Source organism: Tribolium castaneum, chromosome 1 (genome assembly GCF_031307605.1).
Source record: "Tribolium castaneum strain GA2 chromosome 1, icTriCast1.1, whole genome shotgun sequence".
Taxonomy (NCBI): Eukaryota; Metazoa; Arthropoda; class Insecta; order Coleoptera; family Tenebrionidae; genus Tribolium; species Tribolium castaneum.
This window is the reverse complement of record NC_087394.1, coordinates 29,820,765-29,844,995: the sequence shown is the minus strand read 5'-3', so window position 1 is coordinate 29,844,995 and position 24,231 is coordinate 29,820,765. Positions and strand designations below refer to the sequence as shown.

The 24,231-nt window shown below is 34.9% G+C and overlaps 1 protein-coding gene across 4 annotated transcripts in view; it reads left to right on the top strand.

Annotated features, from left to right (window-relative positions):
* The window catches only part of Svil (Supervillin), a 36,906-nt gene extending 20,213 nt beyond the window's left edge, over window positions 1–16,693 (top strand). For 3 of the 4 annotated variants that reach the window (XM_064358630.1, XM_064358628.1, XM_015977861.2), the window contains exons 5-15: window positions 7–1,714; window positions 2,038–2,399; window positions 2,460–2,603; window positions 2,680–2,871; window positions 2,936–3,332; window positions 8,319–8,562; window positions 9,123–9,345; window positions 10,456–10,554; window positions 10,601–10,918; window positions 10,968–12,890; window positions 15,509–16,693. In XM_064358630.1, coding sequence (XP_064214700.1) covers window positions 7–1,714; window positions 2,038–2,399; window positions 2,460–2,603; window positions 2,680–2,871; window positions 2,936–3,332; window positions 8,319–8,562; window positions 9,123–9,345; window positions 10,456–10,554; window positions 10,601–10,918; window positions 10,968–12,890; window positions 15,509–16,041 — 6,143 coding nt within the window. In that variant the 3' untranslated portion in view covers window positions 16,042–16,693. The remainder of the gene's footprint in view (window positions 1–6; window positions 1,715–2,037; window positions 2,400–2,459; window positions 2,604–2,679; window positions 2,872–2,935; window positions 3,333–8,318; window positions 8,563–9,122; window positions 9,346–10,455; window positions 10,555–10,600; window positions 10,919–10,967; window positions 12,891–15,508) is intronic. The other variant, XM_064358632.1, reaches the window with a different exon arrangement.
* The last annotated feature ends 7,538 nt before the right edge of the window (window positions 16,694–24,231 follow it).

Below are 24,231 nucleotides of genomic sequence, written 5' to 3'. Positions count from 1 at the left end.
TTGCAGACGATGTAAAGAACCGCCGAAGGCGTCGCCGGTTTTTCCCACAAGAAGTATTAGACCAGACTGCAGACAGCTCGAACGATGATAAAGTTAAAAGTGATACAAGTCACACTGCCTCTTTCTTATCGCAATCTTCTACATCACCCAACACTGCCTCACCTCGGCTGACGCCTCGCAAGTCAGAACTAAGCATACACATGGAAAATGCGCGAAAAGGCATAGCCCCATCATATTCCGAGATGGGACGAACAAAACCAGCAGTCAAACGTCCGATGGTCTCATCCAGCCCGAAAGATAAATTTGACAACTCCATGTCAGACAAAGAAATCAGTAGAAGAGCAAGCCAAACTAAACTAAATGGGGAAAATAAAACCACGTCTTCTAGAAGTTTATCCGATAACGATAGTAGCAAGAATTACAAAAGTATTAGTAAAAAAATGGAGGAACTAACGGCCTTAACTAAAGAAACGCTGGCCCAGGTCGAGCGCCTGGCCAGTAAAAACGAAGAACAGCCTAAACAAATAAAGAGGCCATTGAGTAGTAGTCCTAAACGAATAGACAAAGTTAGCCGAAACTTAGCTACAGACCGGCTCCACCAACCATTTTCCATTTTAAAAAAGAAAATAGCCGAGGAGCCCGTCATTGTCGAATCCGTGCCAAATACCGCTCCAGTATCGATACTAAAACGCAAAGTGTCTCAAGACGACCACAAAACCGAAGGTGCGTCTTCGACTCACACTCCCCCGGTCACTTTTTCGCCGAGTGTCATTGAACCGGCGACGACAAACCGCAAACAAGGCATTTTGAAAAAACGGCGAAGTCTGGACGAGTCTCAAGTCATGCGGCATAGGTCTTGTAGCCCCGATGTGGCCAACAAGGCTCCAGACTCCCGCTCCATACTCAAAAACCAGCGGAGGTCCTCTATGGAGGAGTTGACTCGGACCCAGTCGCCTGAACAGCACCTGCACGGGATACTTAAGCGCAAAACGTCGAAGACTGAAGACGATGATCATTCGCTCAACTCCCCGCAGGGGATTCTGAAGAGGAGGTCGGGGGCAAGCAGTGCCGGGTCCACTAGTAGCACTCCGCATGTTTCCATCACCACGGCTGTGATTCTGGCTGCGGCTGGAGGCGCAGAGATGGTGCTTGAAGGCGAGAGTGTGAAGCCCATCCTCAAGAAGAAGAGTTTTTCGGAGGAGAGTTCCTACAATGATAATTCTTATTGCGAGACGCCTAAGCCGATTTTGAAGAAGAAGTCGAGCACGGACACTGATGAGTGTGAGGAGAGGCCGAAGAAGCCCATTTTGAAGATATCCCGCAATTCTTTAGAGCGTGACAGTGAGTGCATCAAACATGGTGTTCCTAGCGAAAGTGAGTGCGACGTTAAACCAATACTCAAGCAAAACGGTAAAGAGGAGGGGGCGAGGCCTAGATTGTCTTTTTGTGGCGATACAAACGATGATTCAGTCATTCAATTTCGAAGCTCAAGAAGGTCGCATACTATATGCGCCGACTTTAATGTCAAGTCTGATATTAAGCACAAGGAAGAGGACAGGCAGTTGAAGAAGCCGAGGCCGTTGTCCGTTTCCGAACTTGTGATGAATTTTGAAAACAGTACTTCCACGGGGGCGATCCCGAAACGGACGAGCTTGAAGAGAACCAGTGATAGGTACAGGACCCAGCCGGTGACTTCGAACGAACTCGAAGCGAGGTGAGATATCGCGGAAATAAACCGTCCCGCAATGAAATAAAACCAGAATGAAGCGTGTTAATTTTAGCACAGCATTTCCGCACGTTATTTCAAGACCTTTTAGAATAAAATAACCACAAGGAGAAAGTGTCCTTAAAATATTGATAAGTAGCGTACTCTGTCCTGCTATTTGCGGCACAAATTTTATATCGATTGCTTGCCAAAATATCAACTAAAATTAGATTTAGTGCCGCCAAGTCCGAGCAGTTTTGTTGGGGCGAGCATTGCGCGTTGACTGCATTTGTGTGTTTTGTTATGTCATTGTAAATACAATGTTTGTGTAGTTTGAACTTGGTGAGGAGTCCGCAAGTAGAAGACACTTCAAAACTTCCAAAATCAAGCCCGCTGTTGTCTCCAGTCGCCAATCAAAGCAGGAGTTCGTTCCTGGATTTTACGTCTTCTTTGGAGAGTGATAGCAATCTGAATAGTTTCCTGTCTTCGCTTCATAATACTAGTCCGGACAGTGGAGTTTGTGGTAAGATGTCTTCCGATTCCGCTTTTCAATCGCTCGGAGACGGGCTTGAGCTAGATCAAGACGAGGATAAACCTCTGGAAGTTGCCTCGAAGCCCGGCAAACTTGAAACTAATTTGGAACTTCAAATGAAAGCAATAGCCGAAGAAGCGCAGCGAAAGAAGTTAGCCAAAGGTAATAAACTTGTTAAAGTTCCAACGTTATTTATTTTCATTAAACTAATCCTTTTGATAGGCGGTGCAGGGGTTCGTTCGTATCGCAACCGAAAATCCTACCCATCAGATGCGCCTTCATCTAGCAGATTTTCCACTCAGCCCATCACTTACGACGAAGTTCGTGAAGCAGCAAGAGTCAAGGAGAATTCCGACGGTTCTGAAGGTAAATAGGTGTTTTTGCCTGGTTTGTTTTACCGACTCATGTTTCTATTTTTTATTTTGCTTTTGTCTTCGGCCAGACAAAGAAGAAGCCGATCCTTCTAATCTAAGCTTACACGAAAGGATCAAGTTCTTTAGCGTCAAGCTGAAAGAGAACAATTCCCAAAAACGAGACGTTCCTAAACGGCGCCCTAATCGTTTTCAAACCCAACCTGTTACTTCAGACGAGGTCGAGAATGCACGCTGTATTTCCCCCACCGCATTTGCTTTAGGTGTGCTTTTTCCTACAATTTTGAAATGTTGCACAATTCTAAACGTGTTTTTTGGTGTTTGTAGAAGATGGGCGAAGTGGTGACCACACAACGAGCGAGAGACGAGGCATTTTGAAGTCGTCTGGCAGTTTTCGCCGCGGCGATTCGCATCCGCGATCCGCGCTCAAAAAACGCGATTCGTTCGATGGTACTTCCGACTACGAAAATCGGTGCTCAATTTTGAAATCGGATGTTGCGGATGTGACCTACGACGAGGGGATTTCTTGTAACGATTCTGCGTCGGATTCGGAAGCCGCGAGTGTTCCTTGCGGTGTTAAAACCCCCGAAATTAAAGTCGAACATAGCACGGCAAAGCGGCAAACTAAAGTTTTGAAATCCAGCAGCGAGACGTCAGATGGCGAATCGTCGGGGGGACGCGAAATCAGGAGCATCTTCAAGAATGAAAACAAGCTGAAGGTTAAGTGAGTATTTTCCTGAATTATTTATTTTTAGATTGTCGGAATGCCATTGTGGCGTATTTTTGGTTGAATGACTTGTGTAGGTTTAAAAGCTCGAGACGATGTAGAAAATATAAACATACTTTTAACTTATTTGGTAAAGAAAGTTATGCCTTATTCCACTTTATTTCTATTCGTGCAACAAGTATTAAGTGCATATTTTTATTTAATTAAATTCCTGCCATTGCTTGTTATTGCTATTATAAACAAATCTTGATACTCATGATTCTTGAGAAACTTTTGGCACTGATATGAACAATTTTTCTGTTTAAAAAATGCTGTTTTTCGTAATAATAAATTGTGCAGTACTTTTTTACGCTTATTTAATGTTTCAGGCGTACTTGTGAATTATTTTATGCTCAATAATTTCTATTGTAATAATAAATTATGAACGGTGTGCAGATAATTTCACTTTGTTTTGTAATCAAAAGTTCGAGAACTTTTATGTTTTTGTTAAAAATCGTTTTTATGTTGAAGCTGTGTAAAAAATTTGCCTTTAAAATGCGTTATATCGTATTCCTAAATCAGTAAATTGTGTTTAAATACAAAAATTCTACTTTGTTGTTGCAACAAGATCGAAAAAAGTTAATTTACGGAAGATTGCGAGGAGTTTGTGTAAAAAATTCCAGAGATCATTGAGACGCTAAAAATTTAATTTTAAACAGAAGTAACTTAAGTATTACATTTTCTTTTTAATTCTAGTGCTGGTTACCTTTTAACCCTTTTATTTAATTTGCTTTGTTGTCTGTTTGTTTCATAACCAAATTTGAAAAAGTTTCTGTTGTCCGAATGAATTAAAATTTTGCATACTTACGTAATCTGTGTTTTTTACTTTTTAATGCATCTTTTGAATGAATGCGTTTTTATAAAAAACATTTTTTATATTTTTTTCCTTTAATACTTTACAACTGTAGCTTCGGGATTTGCCATTGTTTGCTTGCGTGTAAATACTGAGTAGGTGGAACAGTACGTTGGTAGCCCTAGGTTACCCTGCTCCTTATCTTGAAATAGGCCTGCAAGGCCATCGTGGTAGTGATTACGAAACGAGTAACTCCTGAGTTTGATATGAAATTATTCAGTCAAAACTAAAATGAAACAGCGTAGGAAAAGACTTGTCTCCATTAATATCTGTGTAATTACAACAGTCAACATGCAGGTGCAAGCATGGCTTGTATTAAACTAGTACATAAAGTCTAAGATCGTTCTCGTGTACGAAGATACTTTCGAATGTAATCCTTGAAGAAGCCTCATTCTGAGATCGCTTTTATTGATTTCTCTAAGGCAGGTCTTAATTATCATTGGTTATTTTTTAAGAATTAATCGATGGAGAGGTCATAAAAACATTTTACGACCGTTGCAACCAGTAGGTGTATTTTAATGCGTTTGTTGCAAATTGGATTTGTGGAGCAGTCCATCTTGTATCAGAATCGTCCGTAGACTTTAATAATAATTTATTTTACAAAATAAATGTATGGCGGAAAAATGTAGAATAACTGTTTAATAAAATCGCACCTGTTTGATAAGGATAAGAATGTGAAATATACCTATTTAAGAACCGCTTACTTGGAGGCCTTGTGCAGAAGAGTCGTAATTTCCTAGTGGCACTTTCACGTATTTATAAAATTTATATATTGTCACGTGCACGTGTATCGATGCAAATATTTTATACGTCCTTCGGGATTTTTAATAAAATGCAATTACAAATACACTTGTTTCTTTCTATTACCAGCGTAAATTTGTAAGGTGTCAAGGAAACGTGTTTTAGCTTTGGGTTTACATAACTAAACAAAGAAATAAATTATTGTCCCATAACTGCGAGTCACTGAATTAAGATTTAAGATTGTTAACCCATGGTGACATGAGCTTTATGCAGATAACAGAAAATTATTGAATATACTTGTATTTAAATGGAAACAGAAGGTGTATGTGTGCCATTAATTCAATTGTGTGCCATTTAAGTATTCAAGTGTTATCAGTTTATTACAATACTCTATCAATTGTGTGTCGTCTTGTATGCACAATGACATCAACTGTAAGCAAGTGCAACTGCTAGGCTATTAGTGGTGAGCTCTTTTTGTACTGTATTCAAATAATTAAAAACACTACAAAATTATAAATTCATTGCGTAATTGTTTACTAAACCATAAATCGTTACTTTTATGTTATAACACATGAAATGAAAGTAAATCACATACACTTTAAGAAGCCAACATGTTTCGGTCTTTAATGAAACTGTCAAAAGTCACAGTTTTATGCACTAGTTCGTAAAAGTGTCACTTTTACGGACTTGTGCGCATTGGTTTGTCGTTTATCCATTAAAATAACAATGAGAATCTGTTATAATTCATACTAGGATGCTTTTTTTGATTTTTTCTTTAATTTGTTGTCTGTGTTTTTATTGGAAGTAATTTACATACATAAATAATGGAGATATTGATCTAGAAACTTATCTCTGAGACCATTCTTTATATGGTTGCGGCGATACTGCCCCTAAAGTGAGAAAGTACTTTTTGTTAAATATGTATACGTAGAAAGTAATTCAAAGCTTAACCAATTATCTAATGTTGACGTTACTTAATGCAAAAATAAAATAATTTCACTTATTTTAAATTTCTAATCAACTGCAATCAAATTATTTATCAGTTCAATTTACAAAACTTAATACCTAATTAGCTGATTGGGTTATTAGTAAATTAATGATAAGCCTTTCGGTTTTTATTTGTTTATTATTCATAAAGTGTATCTATACTGATCCAATCGATATCACAATATCAATTATTCGTGACGACCTACTATTTTTAATTCGTAATGTAATGTCGAGAGAAAACTTCAAATAAATATCCCAGCTTGAAAAGTTCACAGGGATCGTCTGCAATCGTGTGGAAGATGATCAGTGTTTTGGAACGAAAGATCTTTCCGAAAGGTCACCACGTTGATTTTTAATTTACGACGAAAATTTGATTATAAAACGGAACGTAAAGCCTAGAGGTGGGCTGACAATTTCATGCCACATTGCGAAAGCTTACAAGTAGTCAAACGTCAGTCATTGTTATCACCTAATTGAACGAACCGTTCTCTGAGGTCACTGCTTTTTGACCTATTTTAACAATTGTTTTAAGCAAATATTTGGTAAAAAGTTTTTTCCTTATTTTGCTTTGGTGGTCCCTAGAGTGCAATAGACAGACGACTTCAAAGCACGAAGACCAAGCGCATCGAGCGATGATTTTATTCCATAATAGAGCAGCTTTTATATTTATCTGCTAGCATAGTCGTAGTCGCACGGAGTTAGTTATTCAGTGCGCGTACAGCATTGCAGCTGTCACTACCTGGTACACTTTCGGTGCTAGATAATGTTTTGATTGCTTTGACTGCTTTGCAAGCACAGCAATAAAAGTTTGTGTTTGAAAGCTCCATTCAAAGGCAAATGGGATTTTTGAAAATGACGAGGGTACGTATAATAATCTTTTTGAGTACGTGGAGTTAATCCGATCTATTATCAATTTGGAACTAATGATCAACTGGTGTAAATTTAAGTTTAATTGCGTTCATATCACAATACGTTGCATTAGCTCAGTGGTTCAATTCATATTATTATTTTCAAAACTACTAGCGTTTCCATCGTAAAAAATATTTTTTTAAAGGAAAAAAAGGAGTAGCTTCGGCTAAAGTTCGCCCATAATAAAGACTATTTGTTATTATTATTATTATTTTTATTATTAGACGCAAAATAATGAAAATAATGAAATTTTATGAACTGATGTCGCAGTGTTTCTATTTGATTGTATTACCATAACCAGGTCTTATGAGTTTAAAATAAAATGTTGCCTTTTTATTTATATGCATAACACACATTGTTCTTGACTAATAAAACTAACAACAACAAATGATAAGTTCCGATTTGTTTTATTAGATTGTGATACGACTTGTTGGAAATATATTGTTCTTAACAAAACCGTTTCAAAACAAACATGATTCACATTATTGCTGCTTTTATCAGTAGATATTCTTATTTTTTCCGACTTGATTAACCTTAACTTTTTTTTCAAACAGTAATAACAACAATTAGTCTAACTGTTTTTTTAGCGAACAACAAACTTCCCTTAATTTTGGCGAACTAACCCTTCCTTAAATTAGTACAATAGCTATGGCAGACGGTGCAAAGGGCGCCAGACAAACATTTATAATGGCGATCAATAAGCTCAGCGACGGGCGACGTAACATATAAAAGGATTTCAGATAGATCTATTTCGTTACGTCAGATGTGACGCCTTTCCTGACACCATTCGGTTCTTTTTAACGACTCATTAGCTACGTCCTTCCCACGAGTTGAAAGGGTAACGTTCTTGAACTTCCTCTTTTAGTCTTTTATTTTTAGAAAGACGGTGGTTCGTGACACTACTCCTATTTTATGAAGGTCTGTGCTTTATTCCGCTTCCTGGCCGAACTTTGAAGCTGTAATAAGGCTTTAATTTTTGCTTAAATTACAGTTCTCTTCTGTACTTTGTATTTGTTTGTGCACATTATCTACGTTATCAATTATTCTCGCCTGAGTGGATTTTTTGCTGTTTATCTTATTTTAGACTTTTGGTGTCCATAAGGTCGGAACCTTCTGCTATAATTTGTTCCAGGTTTAAATTCCTTATTTAGTTTACTGCTTTATACAGACTATGACCCTGGCCTTCGTTTTTAACTACACGTCCATGTCATCGCATTTATGATCATTTACATTCTTTTTGGTCGTTTTATTTACAAAATAATATGAACAGTCCTTGCGTTACATTTTCGTAATGCGTGGTTGTAATGCTAAATGATTGTTGCGCCACGGCTTTGCCAACAGGTAAAGGATGCTGATTGTATCTGCATCATTACATTTGAGTTACTAAACATATCGACTATCTAAATACAAATCAAAATGTAAAGGCAACCGAAGTAATCTTCGTGTTGTTTCAGGCAAAAATTAGAAAGTGTTCTCTCCAAAAGCAAAAGCCAGAACACCTTCAGGGATGAAAACGAATCATCCAACAAAAAAGGAAGTGCAATCCGAAGATCTCAGACTCAGTCAACGATGCCTCGAGCTATTGAAGAAATCCAGGCTAAGCTGCAGCAAAGCGGCGAATCCGGATGGAAAAAGAGAGTGCAACAGAACAATAACTCCAGCAATGACTTAAAACTGCTGAACATGAATCGGTACAATGTAGGTATTTTTTTCAGATTTTATTTGAGGCTAGAGGAGGGAAAATAATTTTTATTTAATTAAACTATTCTTACAAACTCAATCGACTACTTGTGTTTTTTGTCGTGCTGTTGACATGCATTGACCGCGAAATGCTTTTAGAACATATAACTACTTACGTGATTTTTATCCTTGATTTAAATACGGTTAATCGTTTCGTGCGGAAGTTTGATATCGCTTTCTCCTTTTAGTATTAAACTCAGCGTGTGTCATCACAAATAGATGCTCAATACTCAGTCGCGCATCGGCCACTCAATGATAAACAAATAATGAATTCGAACGCACCCGACATAAATTAGTACAAAAACCGCGAAGCTTATCTAATTTTGCACACATTTTTACCGATAAGTGACTTACTTATCACAACTTCATTACTAAAGAAAACCGAATAAGTGAACCGGTGCCAAGTTAAAGTGCGCACAACTTCTCTGTGGGAGATTTTGTGGAAAATGTTGGAAATTATTATCGGTGTTTTGGTTGTCTTCTTATTATGGTGTTTGAAATTGGTGTTTTTTGGCCAGGATGAACTGTCGCAACGATCAATTTTGGAGATCAAGAAAGATGAACTGGACGCAGCATCGAAACAGTGGAAAAACCGTGTCGAAAAATCGGACGCGGATAATTTCTCTGTGGCCGGAAAAATGGAAAAAAATCGAGAAGAATCGAATCTTCAAATCAATATAGCTGTAGACTGTGATAAAAGTAAGAAGACGCCGCAAGCCAAGAGGTTCAAAGGCAAGGAAGGTGGGTAAAAGTTGAGCACAAATCTCAGTCACGCCACAGTCACAGTCACAGTCACTAAAGCCTTTTTTGCTTTAATTTTTATTACAGGAATTTTGACAAGATTATTGAATGTGGCTTTTTTAGCTGTTTTCGAGTGTTTCTATTAGCACTTTTTCTTTTACAAAAAGTTAGAAGTGGATGGTGCCTAGTGTTTAGTTTATGCAGAATTTAAATTTAACAGCCGTTTAGTTTTAGTGTCTTTAAAATTCTACTATAATTACGTTTTTCTCTTACAAAATATTTATCAGTTTATGATGACTAAGAAACGTACCTTATCAAATCTAAGGCTACCTAAATATTTTCCTGCTGTATAATCTTCTTCATCATGCATATTTGTACAATTCCTCAAATTTTTTATGCACAACAACTTAAAAAAGCTTGGTAGAAGTTGAGCACAACTCTGATTCACGCTTAATTAACACAGTCCAACACTAAAACATTTTTTTACAAAAAAAGGGGGTAAGTGCGGATTTGAAACCTGCTTTAATTTTTATTTGAAGGGATTTTAACAAAATTCTTTAATTAAAAGTATGATGTAGTTTTTTTTCTTTTAGAAAAAATCGTTAAAAGGGAATGGTGTCTATTGGTTGGTTTATGCAGAATCCAAGTTTAACAGCCGTTTGTGTTTAATGTTTTTACATTATTCTATAATTACGTTTTTCTCTTACAAAATTTTTATCAGTTTATGATGACTAAGAAACGTACTTTATTAAATCTAAGGCCACCTAAATACTTTCCTACTGTATAATCTTTTTCACCATATTTGTATAATTTTTTTAATATTTTATGCACAAGTCAATAAAGTGTTCCGTTGATGAAAACTGATTTTTACCTTAAATCCATACATTTAAATACACATTTTTTCCGATCTTCAGAGGAAGATCACTTACAACTCCAGGAATATAATACATAATTTTGTAATATGGGACTTGAATTAACGGGCTTATACAAAAAAGTAAAACATATAGAACGAAACAGTTTATTACTAAACCAAGAAAAAAACCAAAATATAATTTTAGATTACGATTTTTTTAGTTTGTCAGAAAAAATTAAAAACCGTTACGTATTTAGGGTCGGAAGCTTTCTCCACTCCAGTTTCCCCAGACAAGAACCGTCACGTGGAGTTATCAAGAAGTTTTTCCGTGCCAGACCCAGACCAGGATAATTTTGGTAAACTTTGAACTTAAAATTTTTCGTGTCTAGTAACTTTATTTAGGTTCGGAGTCGTTTTTAAGAACACCGGGTCAAAAAGTGATAGTTTCAAGACCGGACGATGAGACGTACAAAAGTTTTTACAAGAGCATTGAAGGCAAAGAAATAACAGAACAAATAGAAGTGTCTCAGGAAGATTTCGACCTAATCACCCGACAGTCTCTACTAGTTCAAAAGAAAAATGTACAAGTCCGGAGAAGACGTGGTGCTTCCAAAAACCCGATCAAGGCTTTGGCCTCGCGCACAGACATCACCAACGAATACACTGAAATAATCACAGGCGTAGCCGAGAGAGAAAAGAAAAGACAGAACATACAAAAACGTGAGTAATGAAATAGAATGTTAAATTTTCGTCTTACATTTTTTTGTAGTTGCTAAAAGTTCAAGTTTTGCGACGGCCGCTTTGGCCGGGTTAGCAAGCAAAGAAGATTTTAAATCCGTGGCTTTGAAAAAATCGCGGACTCCTCTCACATCTGTTCCGTACAAAGACCTCATGTTGTTACACGTTAAAGGCCGCCAGTTTGTCCAAACACGATTGGTCGAGCCTGTGGCTTCGAGTATCAACGAAGGAGATAATTACATCTTGGTCACTCCTTCCACTTTGTATAATTACACCGGGAAGTATTCAAATGTGATTGAACAGTCAAGGGCTGCCGATATTATCAACCACATCCAAAGAAGTGGCGATCTGGGTTGTCAGGAAGCCGAAGTTGTTAACATTAACTCTGAAAATTGTGCGTTACCAAGTAAAAAGATACAAGAATTTTGGCAAAAATTAAAGAGCGAAGCGGGCCAAACTGTTAGTGGCGGCCACCATGAAGAAGATGGTATTTACGAGTCCAACATACTCGCCACCAACATGATTTATAAACTGGAGAGTAACGAACTGGTGCCTTTTGACGAATTTTGGGGTAAAATGCCCAAAATCGAGATCTTGAAACCAACCGAAGTGCTAGTGTTTGATTTCGGAACGGAAATGTACGTCTGGAGCGGCAAAAATGCCCCTCCTGATAAAAAGAAAGTGGCCTTCAAGCTGGCCAAAGAAATGTGGGACCTTGGCTACGATTATTCCGAATGTAGCGTGTGTCCCTTGAATGTGGCTTCGGTGCTTGGCAATCGGCCCCCAGTGGACGTCTCACGCAAAGGCACGTCCAGACCTGACTGGGCCCTCTTTGCCAAACTCACCCAACACCGGGAAACAATTTTATTCAAGGAGAAATTCCTCGATTGGCCCGATTTCTCCCGAGTTATCAAAGTCAAAAGCGACCAAACCGACAAAACCGTCGACGCTTCCTACAACATCAAGCCCTGTGATGTCGGCCAAATGCTCAACCGTGAGAGCGAAACCCCCGACCTGGTGATCAAAAACACGCACCTGGGGCGTGGCGACCAGTGGTTTGACGAAGAAACGAAAAGACTGTACGACTTTGAAACGTTGAAAATATCGGCTTGGAGGGTGTCCGAGAACCACCCCGAGCAGCTAAGCGACGAAACCATCGGTCACTTTTCCAACAGCCACAGTTACATCATTAAGTGGGATTACCAGACCACTGTGAAAGGCCGCGATTTGAGCGGGAAGCCGTCCAGGTACCAGAAAGCGGGTCGCGACCGTTGCGTTTATTTTTGCTGGCAAGGATCGAACGCTTCGATCAACGAAAAAGGGGCCGCCGCTCTTTTGACCGTTGAGCTCGACGACGAGGAGGCGCCCCAGGTGCGCGTGGTGCAAGGGGCGGAGCCCGCCGTGTTCTTGAAACTGTTTAACGGCTCCATGGTGGTGCACGACGGCAAAGAGGAAAATCGGCACAAGGCCAAGCTGTTTATGGTGCGAGGTGAGCTGGAGGATGAAGTTTGCCTGATGGAGGTCCCGTGCGAGATGAAGGAGTTGCGGAGCAGAACTTCGTTTATACTCGTTTTGTGTGAGTTGGCGAAAGTTGTGGTGTGGAATGGGGCCAAGGCGAGTAAACAAAAGCGGAAGGTGGCGAAAATTGCCGCTGAGAATATTGTGGAGAAGAAGGCCGATGAGTTCTGTTGGAGTAATAACAATGACTGTCAGGTGGTTGTTGTGGAGGAAGGGGAGGAGAATGAGGAGTTTTTGGAGGGTGTTGAGGGAGGTCGTGGTGATTATAACGCTTTGGTGGGCAGTGATTTGGATTATGACTACACCATGAGGCTTTTTCACCTTAGTGCTCTTTCGGGGACGTTTCAAGCTGCCGAAATTTTGTGCCCGCATAGGAGTGAATTTTCTAGTCCTTATCCCTTTCTGCAAACTGAACTGTACTCAGCTAGTCAACCTGGTGAGTATCTATTTGTTTACTAAATCTTGCGTTTTTTTCTTAAACACAACAATTGAAGTCAATTTTAATCGAGATTAACTTAAGTGAAGAAATGTTATTGCACAATAATAAGAATCCTGAAAATAATGTCTTTACCGCTTTAATAAAGAAGAAAGTGCAAACTGAAAGTTGTTATTTTTAGTACCTTGCATTTATTAAGAAGGAAAAACAAACAATTGAATAATTTTCTAAGGCCCAGTTTCAACAAAAAATAAATTAACTTTAAGTGTTAATTGTAACAAAAATGCAGACTATTCGCTCGCCATAAATATTAAAATTTGAGTAATGTTATAATAACTGAAATAAATGACGAATTATGACAAAGCCTAACAAATGAATATTATTATTATCAGTTGACAATTTATCTTTTCGACGACTGAAACAATTCTTGATTTTTTTTTAACGTTTAAACTTTTATATCTTTGTTGTAATGAGTAAGAGGTACTTAAGTTTTCGGAATGACAATTTGAAAGTTTTTCTTGTAAAAAAGTTGCTATTTAATAAGAGACTTTCTCAATTTTTTAATTTTTCTGCTGCAAAAATGTAGCATCAAAGCTCATACTTTGTTAATCAGTTATTTTTTATTGTTTTCAGTTCTTATTTGTCATGAACTGAAGTAAAATAAAGCTATTCTTTTCGTTCAGTAACGATGAAATTTTTAGAAATACACATAATGTTTAGTTTCATTTTAAATATCAAAATACATAAACCAGAAATTAGATGTAAAAAGTTGAAAAATATGAAAAATGCTGTCGACACGTGTAAAGAAATACATGGTGTTCTATTTGAAAAAAAGACTTATTCAGATTTTTTGTTTTAGCACACCCTGTACATTATGAGTGTGCTTTAACTGAAAGTCGACTATTTGCTAAAACTACAAGGTATTCTAAGTTTTTTGTTGTAAATGTTTTGGAAAATTATCAAAGCTGACTGCGCAGTGATTTTTCATAAGTTATAGTCTTTTATATAAGGAAAAGTTGAATAATTCCGAAACAGATAGAGATAGAGATAATTTGTACAAAGTTCTATTATTTTTTCATGAAGAATCTAATTATGCAAAAATATATAAGGTGTTTAATTTTAAAAAATATAACTTTGGTTCATCACCCAGTAAACAATAAAATTAGTTTTAGTTTGTGGACTTTAAGTAGATCTGTCGGATAATGAAAACGGCATGTACTTGGTAATAATTAATAAATATTATAATAAAGGTCGTTGCTGAACAAAAATAGTTACGATCATTTTTTAACCACATATTGCAAAACTTCACATTCTAAAAATACGGTTTCATAAATATTTTCTTTGCAAACACCTTTTCACTTTCTATTTATAACTCACAGTGGGTGAGCATTTTTTTTTGATCAAATATGGTTTGTTGGTTTATTATTTTATGAAATAATCATAATTGTGTGTTAACTATAGACCAATAAAACTAGATAATACATATTTTCCCATCACGTTATTAGAGCTTAAGATCGAGAAACTGGTCCGAGCAAATAAATAAATATTTTTCTAATTATTAACTTAAAATTACAACAAATTTATTAAAAAACATTGGTAACAATTTTGTTATATTTATTCAGCTTTTACTGTCTTGATTTTTTGGGTTTGAAATAAAAAAATGCTTGCAATTTTTATCGAAATTAGTGTTTAGTTTGTAATACTTTCAGTAATTTTTTCCACATTAATGTCCATTTTTTAACATTCGTTGTGAATTTTTTATTTGAATGTATTCTAATATCAATAGATATCGCTTTAGGTGTAACATTTAACAGTAACATCGAATTAGGCCACTTTCGAATAAACATTTTCTTATTCTGTGACTTATTTTTTATGAAATTTCTCAAGAAAATTTGGCTGAACATTGTTCTAAAGCGCTAGAAAATAGGAAGAATAATGAAAAATTTGACATAATTTTTAGCAAAATCTAGCGAGAAAAACGCGCATCGGCTCTCGGAAAAACTATTCTCAATCCATTTCGGTAATTTTTGTGAAGTAATTTAATGTTTGGCTGCTTAATTGTTCCAAAAACGCAAACACAACATTCTTTTGGCGAAATTATTGCGTTTCTGGATGTAAAACTCATTAAAACCGCAAAAATATCAAAATGGCCTAATTGCTTAAAGGGTTGAAAAAAATGCAAACTTTTTTAATTTTCTAAACTAATTTATGATTTATCGATGTATTTTACCAAATTTTCGTTAGGCAAAACACACTCAAAAAGACAAACACGTGTTGAAACTGATTGTTTAATTTGTGTGGATACTAGAAGTCCCGCTTCGTAAGCATGTATAAGTCTAAGTGACAAATTGGTTTGGGTTGGACGTATATTTGCACGTGCTTAAATGTGTTGGAATAATTGAAGAGACAGACGTCCCAACAATCTGTTTCCCCGGCTCGAATTTACATTCGGGTGAAAAATTTTTGATTGACGATATAACTTTTAAACATAGACGTTGCCTTTATCCATCTTGTGCGAGAGCCATCTGTGGAAACTCGTTTGCGTGGTGATAAGGGGTGACAGTCTAATGCATAGTTGTTGATTCGCGTCCAGGTTTTGTGACTTTTTCTTATTCCAGCGTTGTTCATGATCGACAACAAGCACGAATTGTGGCTGTGGCAGGGCTGGTGGCCCGAGAAGGAAAGAGACGAGATGGAACTAAGCGACCAGACGGGCTCTGGAGCCGTTCGGTGGCAAGCGGAAAGAAAAGCCGCCATGCAAACAGCTGTCAGCTACTGGCGAGAGAGCCACAACGACGACGAACCGGTGCCTGCTTACTTAGTTTGGGCAGGACTTGAGCCGCTGGAATTTAAGAACTTGTTCCCGTGCTGGGCGGACAGGGAAGACGTGGCTGAGTTGAATTTGAAAGAGGGGAAAAGGGCGAATGCGAGGCTGTCGGTGGAGGACGAGCTGGCGCTCCTTCTGCGGACGACTTACCCCTTGGCCGAGTTGCTGCAGCGGCCTTTGCCGGAAGGCGTCGATCCGACCCATCTGGAGGTGTATTTGTCGGCGGAGGATTTCCAGGAGTTGTTGTCGATGACTAAGGAAGAGTTCCAGAAATTGCCGGTGTGGAAACAGACCGCTATGAAGAAGGAGAAGGGCCTTTTTTGACCTAAACTGGCTTCGTTGTTGGACAAACTAGTCTATTTGTTTGGTGGGTGTTTCCGCACTACATCTATCAATTTTATTTGAAAACTTGATTTTAGTGTGTTTGACATATCAAAATTATTTTATTCGTATCCAGTGTGAAATAAAAGCTGATTGCCTTTCCAAATTATATTTTTATAACTGGTAGCTTTCATACAAAATTGTTTTTTATTGATAACTCCGTGTAATAAAACTGCCAATTGATATGATTTACCTGTACTTAAGTGATTTGTTTTGATGTTTTTCAATGACAATTTTGAGTCAAATTTATAGTGTCTGTGATTAGGCTTTTGTATTCATAATGATAACCGTAATATATGCTGTTATGTAAAATGTATATACATTGAAGAGGTGCCTTGTTATCTACGGAATTGAGAGCACTCCTCCATTCGTGAGTTGCCAATATTTTCTAGTCTTTGTGATCTTTTGTGGCACTGCGTTATTTTTTTTTATTTCAATGTTTTTTATTCATTGTGTAGTACCTATTTAATTACCCTCTACTAATGTTGCGTTCACACAATGTTTGTCAATATGAGCGATAATTGTACATTCATTTTTAAACGCTGTGTACATTATAACTGGCTTTTGTACTAAAATTAATATACTGTGGACGTTCTGTGTTTTGTATATAACTTTTCAATTACTTAATAAATATTTTCAGAAAAAAAATTTTGTTTACTGTAAATCCCCCATAATCCGAACTAATCTTTTTTTCTTTAATTAAAATAAATTCAGTGTAATGTTCCTTAAAGGACACCTCCTCAAGGCGGATAAACGGACATTTTTGTTGTGTTTTTATGGATTTAATATTTTTAATTCATTATTGTTTATTGTAAGGATTTGTAGACAAATTCTGAAGAAATCTACATATAGTCTTTAATTATTGTTGAAACAAAACATGTTTTAAATTAAATTATTATTTTTTATTTATTTTAAATTTAAACGTGTTTTCAATTAAATTTAAAACACACTGATATGGTAAACGTATTTTAAAATATTGTTTATAAACTAGAAAGGCTTAAAATGTTACCAACAAAAAATACATAAAAGATTGCGAACTGCATGAATATTAAATTTTTCATAAAAAAATTACATTTTCATTTAACTGGACGTTTGTTAATGCAAAACAAATATGTACATAGATACAGTGGTGAGCAAAAAATTTCGAACATCTTTGTCATTTTCCTAATATAATCCCGTGTAATTCCCTATCTTTTTTAACCATGAACCGCCAAAAGTGCCCAAAATATTTTGCTTGGCATTGTACATAAAGAAAAATATAAAAGATACAGTAAAAATACTTTAAGCAGACTCACTTTGTATATTCTACAATCAACTAAATTAGATAGAAGTTTATTTTCTCTATTTTAAGAGTTAATTAATTAATAAATTTAAATACCAAAAGTCCTTTTATTTTATTTTATTTTAATAACTAAATTAGATTTTTTTAAAACCTTAAATGTCTCAAAGAAATTGAATAATCAACGACAGCTTTTATAGTTCGGTACCCTCGACTCGGTTCTCTCGATAAAAGTGTACATGAGTAAAGAAAATATGATTTTAATCTCACAAATTGTTTGTTTAATAGCAGTATGTATGTTAATTGGGGAAAAAAACACATACATACACAAGAACTCAAAATAGTTCTAAAAACTTTTAAGCAAACTCAATTTATTACTGTAATCCTTAAAAGAATCGATCCAAGGTCTGCGTCGCAATCCCACCGAACGGTTTTTTAAATCAACTTTTTAAGGAGGTAAATTGGAAAGTTGTTCAAATGACAGCTGAAAAACAAGATTCAATTTTATCTGATATGTGTTAACATCCAAACTGTAAGTTGGGTCTGATTTTTGACACTTTGGAAAATATAGCAACATTTATTTTGAGATAAAATTCCAACAAATCCGTACTACACTATAAATCTCGTTGACGGCTCTCCAGCTTTTGCAATAAATTGCATCTGAACAAACCGATCTCATTTAAATTATTGGTATACGCCACCACCCAACAAGTTTAAGAATTTTTTTTTAATTCAGTAATTATTATCGAAAAATTTTAAATTTTGTGCCTGCTCTTCACCGCCGACTGCAACCACCCACACTTACGAGGTAGCGGTGGAAATAAAGTCATCTCGAAAATCGAGCACGATCGCGCAATAACGTCCCTAGTGCTTTTGGCTTTTGATAATGGAAAGTTCGCGTAAGAAGCGAATGTTAAAATTTCAGGTTGAACATTTAAAGCTACTCTTTCTGACAGAAATGAATCGCATTTGCGAATCGGCAGATAAGTTGCTACTCGACAAGCTTTTCATGAATGTCGCTGTACTGGCTTGCCTTCTGAACTCCTTTGAATTTCGCTCCTAATCTCTGCTTATTTGCTGTGCGTTTTTACACTTTTCAACAACCAAATTCCAGTGTGTTTATCGATAATGTTGATAACATTACAAAAAATGTATTACTATCAACTAATCGCAAATTAAATGCACAGTATTTTATTTAAACGACAAGTATTTTTAATCAGTAAAGGTAATAAATGCACAGAAAAATAGTAAATGCACAGTAAAATAATAATTGCACATTAAAAATAATATTTGCATAGTAAAAATAATAAATGCACAGTAAAAATAATAAATGCAAAGTAAAAATAATAACTGCACAGTAAAAATAATAAATGCACAGTAAAAATAATATTTGCATAGTAAAAATAATAAATGCACAGTAAAAATAATAAATGCACAGTAAAAATCATAATTGCACAGTAAAAATAATGTTTGCACAGTAAAAATAATAAATGCACAGTAAAAATAATAAATGCACAGTACAAATAGTAAATGCACTGTAAAAATAATAAATGCACAATAAAAATAATAATTGCACAGTAAAAATAGTAAATACACTTTAAAAATAATAAATGCACAGTAAAAATAATAAATGTACAGTAAAAATAATAAATGCACAGTAAAAATAGTAAATCCACTGTAAAGATAATGAATTCACAGTAAAAATAATAATTGCACAGTAAAAATAATAGTTGCACAGTAAAAATAATAAATGCACAGTAAAAATAATAAATGCAAAGTAAAAATAATAACTGCACAGTAAAAATAATAAATGCACAGTAAAAATAATATTTGCATAGTAAAAATAATAAATGCACAGTAAAAATAATAAATGCACAGTAAAAATAATAAGTGCAAAGTAAAAATAATAACTGCACAGTAAAAATAATAAATGCACAGTAAAAATAGTAAATGCACTGTAAAAATAATAAATGCAGAGTAAAAATAAAAATTGCACAGTAAAAATAATAAATGTACAGTAAAAATAATAAATGCACAGTAAAAATAGTAAATGCACTGTAAAAATAATAAATGCAGAGTAAAAATAAAAATTGCACAGTAAAAATAATAAATGTACAGTAAAAATAATAAATGCACAGTAAAAATAGTAAATGCACTGTAAAAATAATGAATGCACAGTAAAAATAATAATTGCACAGTAAAAATAATAAATGTACAGTAAAAATAATAAATGCACAGTAAAAATAGTAAATGCACTGTAAAAATAATGAATGCACAGTAAAAATAATAATTGCACAGTAAAAATAATAGTAGCAAAGTAAAAATAATAAATGCACAGTAAAAATACTAAATGCACTGTAAAAATAATAAATGCAGAGTAAAAATAATAATTGCACAGTAAAAATAATAAATGTACAGTAAAAATAATAAATGCACAGTAAAAATAGTAAATCCACTGTAAAAATAATGAATTCACAGTAAAAATAATAATTGCACAGTAAAAATAATAGTTGCACAGTAAAAATAATAAATGCACAGTATTGGGCAAATTTTAATAAACTACTGTGCGTGGTTTACTTGTCATATAAATTTTTTACTGTGCAAAAATGAATTAAATACTGATCGTTTATTATTTTTACTGTTCAAAAAAGAATTAAATACTGATCATTTATTATTTTTTACTGATTAAAATACTGATCGCTTTATTACTACCCTTAACTAATGTAGTAACGTGGGCAATTAAGCGAACGCTATTTAATGCAAAAACGCAAATTAAACGCTGTAAATGAGTGCCGGCTTTTATAAAGACTTTCGAAGCAATATAAAATACAGCCTCGTTTCAACCGAACAGAAAATATTCGCCTCGTTATGCGCTGTGTAAGGTTATAAAAAATTATCGTTGTAATTTAATACCTAATTTATTCATCCCGCTGCGAAAATATTATTGTGCTCCGTTAAAATTTTTATCGCTTCAATCAAATTTTCTGATTTCGGGCGAAGAGCAAACAAAAATCAATTGTGGTCGGCTCGCAATAATTGAGACATTATTTATTTAGCAATAAATTTATAACTACAGCCTAACGTGTTTCTGCCAAGTTGAAGTTTTATGTTTGTCCATAAATGCCTGAATAAATAAAAGCGTGTTGTTTTAGATGTAATCAATTCAAATTTCGGGAATTTAGCAATACGCAGCTTCCTTGTTCAGGTGAAGCTATCTGTTTTCACAAATAACTTTATTTCACCATTCCGCATGCATGATATACTGTGCATATTTACATTGAATGCACAAATATGTCAACCGAGCCTGATAGCATTGTTTGTGACAACATAAAAATCGGACATGAAAATTAAACTGGTTATGTCTACAGAGTCCGTTGGCATTATTTCAAACTACAAAATGGGCACTCATTATTTCGAGGCACGAGTTTATTTTTCTTACAAAACTGGCGTTTCATGCGGGAATTAGTCAATTAATGGCACAATGCAGTATTTTGCAATAACATCATTATTACATTACCATTTATCTCGTTTAGGGCAGTTTTATTTACATTTATGGGCGAATTTATTTTTATTGCAAATTACGGCGCACTAATTATCGCGTCAAACATCAACGCTTTATTTTTGTTGTTGGTAAAAGTTTGGTTTCACTTGTCGTTAATTTAAATGCGCCGAAATCTCATCCAGGACGGAGAAAATGGGATCAGGGCCCGTATTTTTGCCGATAGTGGCGAGAAATCGAAATTAGAACAACATAACGGTCGATAACGATCGTACGTTTCCACTGAAAACCGTCGTAGCTAATAAAACGTGATGCTTTCTCAAGCGAAAGGAAAATCAAGCGAAAAACAACTCGGGACAAAACTTAGTTCAGTCCAAATCGTAATTAAATATATTTCCAACATGTGTGTCCCGAATCGGAAAGAATTTTCATTAAAGCCTGTTTAGAGTGAAAACATAAAAAATAAAATCAAAATTTTCGTAGTTAAGCAGGAATCAATTTCTTCCCAGTGAAGGTAAATTCGCTCATTGTGTACAAACATTGATTGATGAAAATTTCCGCCACAGGCGATGAAAATATTTCCATAAACAATTTTAATATGGGCGTTTTTTCGCCAAACGGTATTTTGTGGAATAATACGGTCCTTATGTGCTACTCTCCAACTAGGGCACATTTCGCAATGTTATTTTTCATTATTGATTTTATTAAAATTTCAATCATCTACGTTTGCGTTTGATTTTCATTTCATACTACGGCTTTAAGATAAATATATGCGTCTTCGATTTATGCAAATTCGAAGCAAAAAATATAAAACCAGACGCTCACTCAAAGCCCGGTCTCTCTATATTACATTACAGCACCTCTAAAAACGTATTAACATTTGCATTTTTAGAAAAACTTAATCAAACGTCCAAAAATTTGTTAATCCTTGATTAAATGCAGTAAATTAATTTCACCGAATTTAAAGCACATTCGAAAAAAATCTGGGTTTTTCAATTTAAACGTAGGTAATTAAATTACTGACCCTGAGATTTAATGACGTGGTTCCCAACTCTTAAAAGTTTAGTAATCGGCATACGAATATTACATTAGTGGTTGTAAATAAAAATATTTTTATTATTAAATTGGTTTTTGGAGATTCACTGCCAGATCGTGTAAATTTGCATAAAATTAGAGCATTATTTGTTAATTAAAGCGCATCTAAGACTCGAATCGTTTGGTTTTAAGTAGCTGTAAGAGTTACGTGTTTTTAAAAAATGTATACTTGATATAACTGATTTATTTCATTGCAATTCGTAAGTTTCAGGTATGTACAGTGAACTCTCCTATAAGCGGACACCAACAGTGGTCCGTTTAAGTGTCCTCTTAAGAGAAATAATAATTTATACATAGAAATAAACTAATTATTATTAAATAAATTGAATAACTGATTTATTTTATTATAATTCGTAAGTTTCTAATATGTACAGTAAACTCTCCTATAAGCGGACACCGACAGTGGTCCGTTTATTAAAAGTGGCCTCTTAAGAAAAATAATAATTTATACATAGAAATAAACTAATTATTATTAAGCAAATTAAATAACTGATTTATTTCATTACAATTCGTAAGTTTCAGATATGTACAGTAATCTCTCTTATAAGCGGACACCAACACTGGTTCGTTGATTAAAAGTATCCTCTTAAGAGAAATAATAATTTATATATAGAAATAAACTAATTATTAAACAAATTAAAGAGGTAGCAGCTATAAGTACAACAGCAAAACTTGCAAACTATTTCATCGAGAAAGAATATAATTTTTCTTCACAATTTGCCACATCTTGTTGAGCAATATTCGTAGATTTACCAGAAATGTTCCCTTCTGTTGATTATTATACGTGATTATTATGAATTTAATGCTGCTTCTGATACTGCTGGATACAAATATTCCTAATAAAAATTATGTATCACGTAACTTTTTTTTGTAATAATTTTTTAAATAAACCGTTGATTTTATTTAAGAGCGTAACTGTAAATTATAATTATAATAAATAATAAATAAATATAATAGTAAATTACAGTTCGTTTCAAAACACTAAAAATTACTTAAAAACTTCATAACTAATTGTGTATTATTAGCATTTTTTGTAGGCTTTTTCTGTTAATATTTTTCATTGAATTTTTAACCAATAGATTTTTGAAGATCTACTGACTATTTTCCGCTGTATGGTCTCTCATCTATGTGTAATAATATCTTGATAAAATATTTCTTTATGTGAACTCTAAGTGACACTAAAAAAATTAATTTTCGAAAGGATTTGCTCACGTTAATTTCCAATTAAGGTCGTTTTCAATGTGTTAGATATTTCGTTTAATAATTCTGCTGGTAGTGGTCCATTTTGAAATGTTCGTGTGTGAAAATTCTGCTGAGCCCTTTTAAAAATATTTTCGATCTTTTGGCGTCTTTGTACATCGACGGCGGCATAAATCAGCAACTTAACATGACTTAAATCATTGTAATTACATCTAAGGCCTTACATTATTCTGTTCGAAGTCGTGAAAAAGCCGTGGTGTACCAAGATTTATAGCCGACAATAGAGTCTGCGATTGGTTTCAGCGGTTGCCAAAAACATTTCTCGCTGTAAGCATTAAGACTGGCTGGGGTGGGAACAAATTGCACGAACACATTTGACGATGATTTAACACGAACGTCTGATCTTTAAAGCTGTATAATGTTTACAGTTATTGCCTTCTTCAATCAATCCTAAATCTTGAGAATTAATAATTTAATTATTAATCGCTTGAATGTGTAATTTGTTGGGACCTCGAGCTCGGCGGCTTAATGAGTTTTTAACCCCGCAACCTCCATTCTAGCCCAAAGTGATAACGAACTGATGTCACGTATTCCGTCAAGGCGTTAATTGATTTTTAATTAAAACATAAATACTAGCTTCTCATTCGCGCCACGGCTTTGCAGTCTAGGGAGAATTTAAATCCGAACGTGGAAAAACTCACCGGATATTAAATTCTTTGAAGAAAATTTCCCTGCAAACTTTTGTATGGAACATAAATTTGATCAGGCTTATTAGCATACGTTTATGAACTTTACAATCCGTAAACGAGTTCTCTGTTCTCGGGCCAGCTTGTTTCTTACAATTGCCGTTCATTGTACGAATGCAAAGCAGTTTGCGCTGCTTTCCTTTATAAAGTACCAACTTTTCCTTAACATGAGCATAAAGATGTTTGTATAATGAGGATGGATCGGGCAGCCGCTCACTGAATAAAAGACTTTTCCATATATAACTCACCTTTGTTTCTCGTTTTTCTCAAACTACGTTTAATACAGCCCTCCGTAAATCGCTGTAATTGGGCTC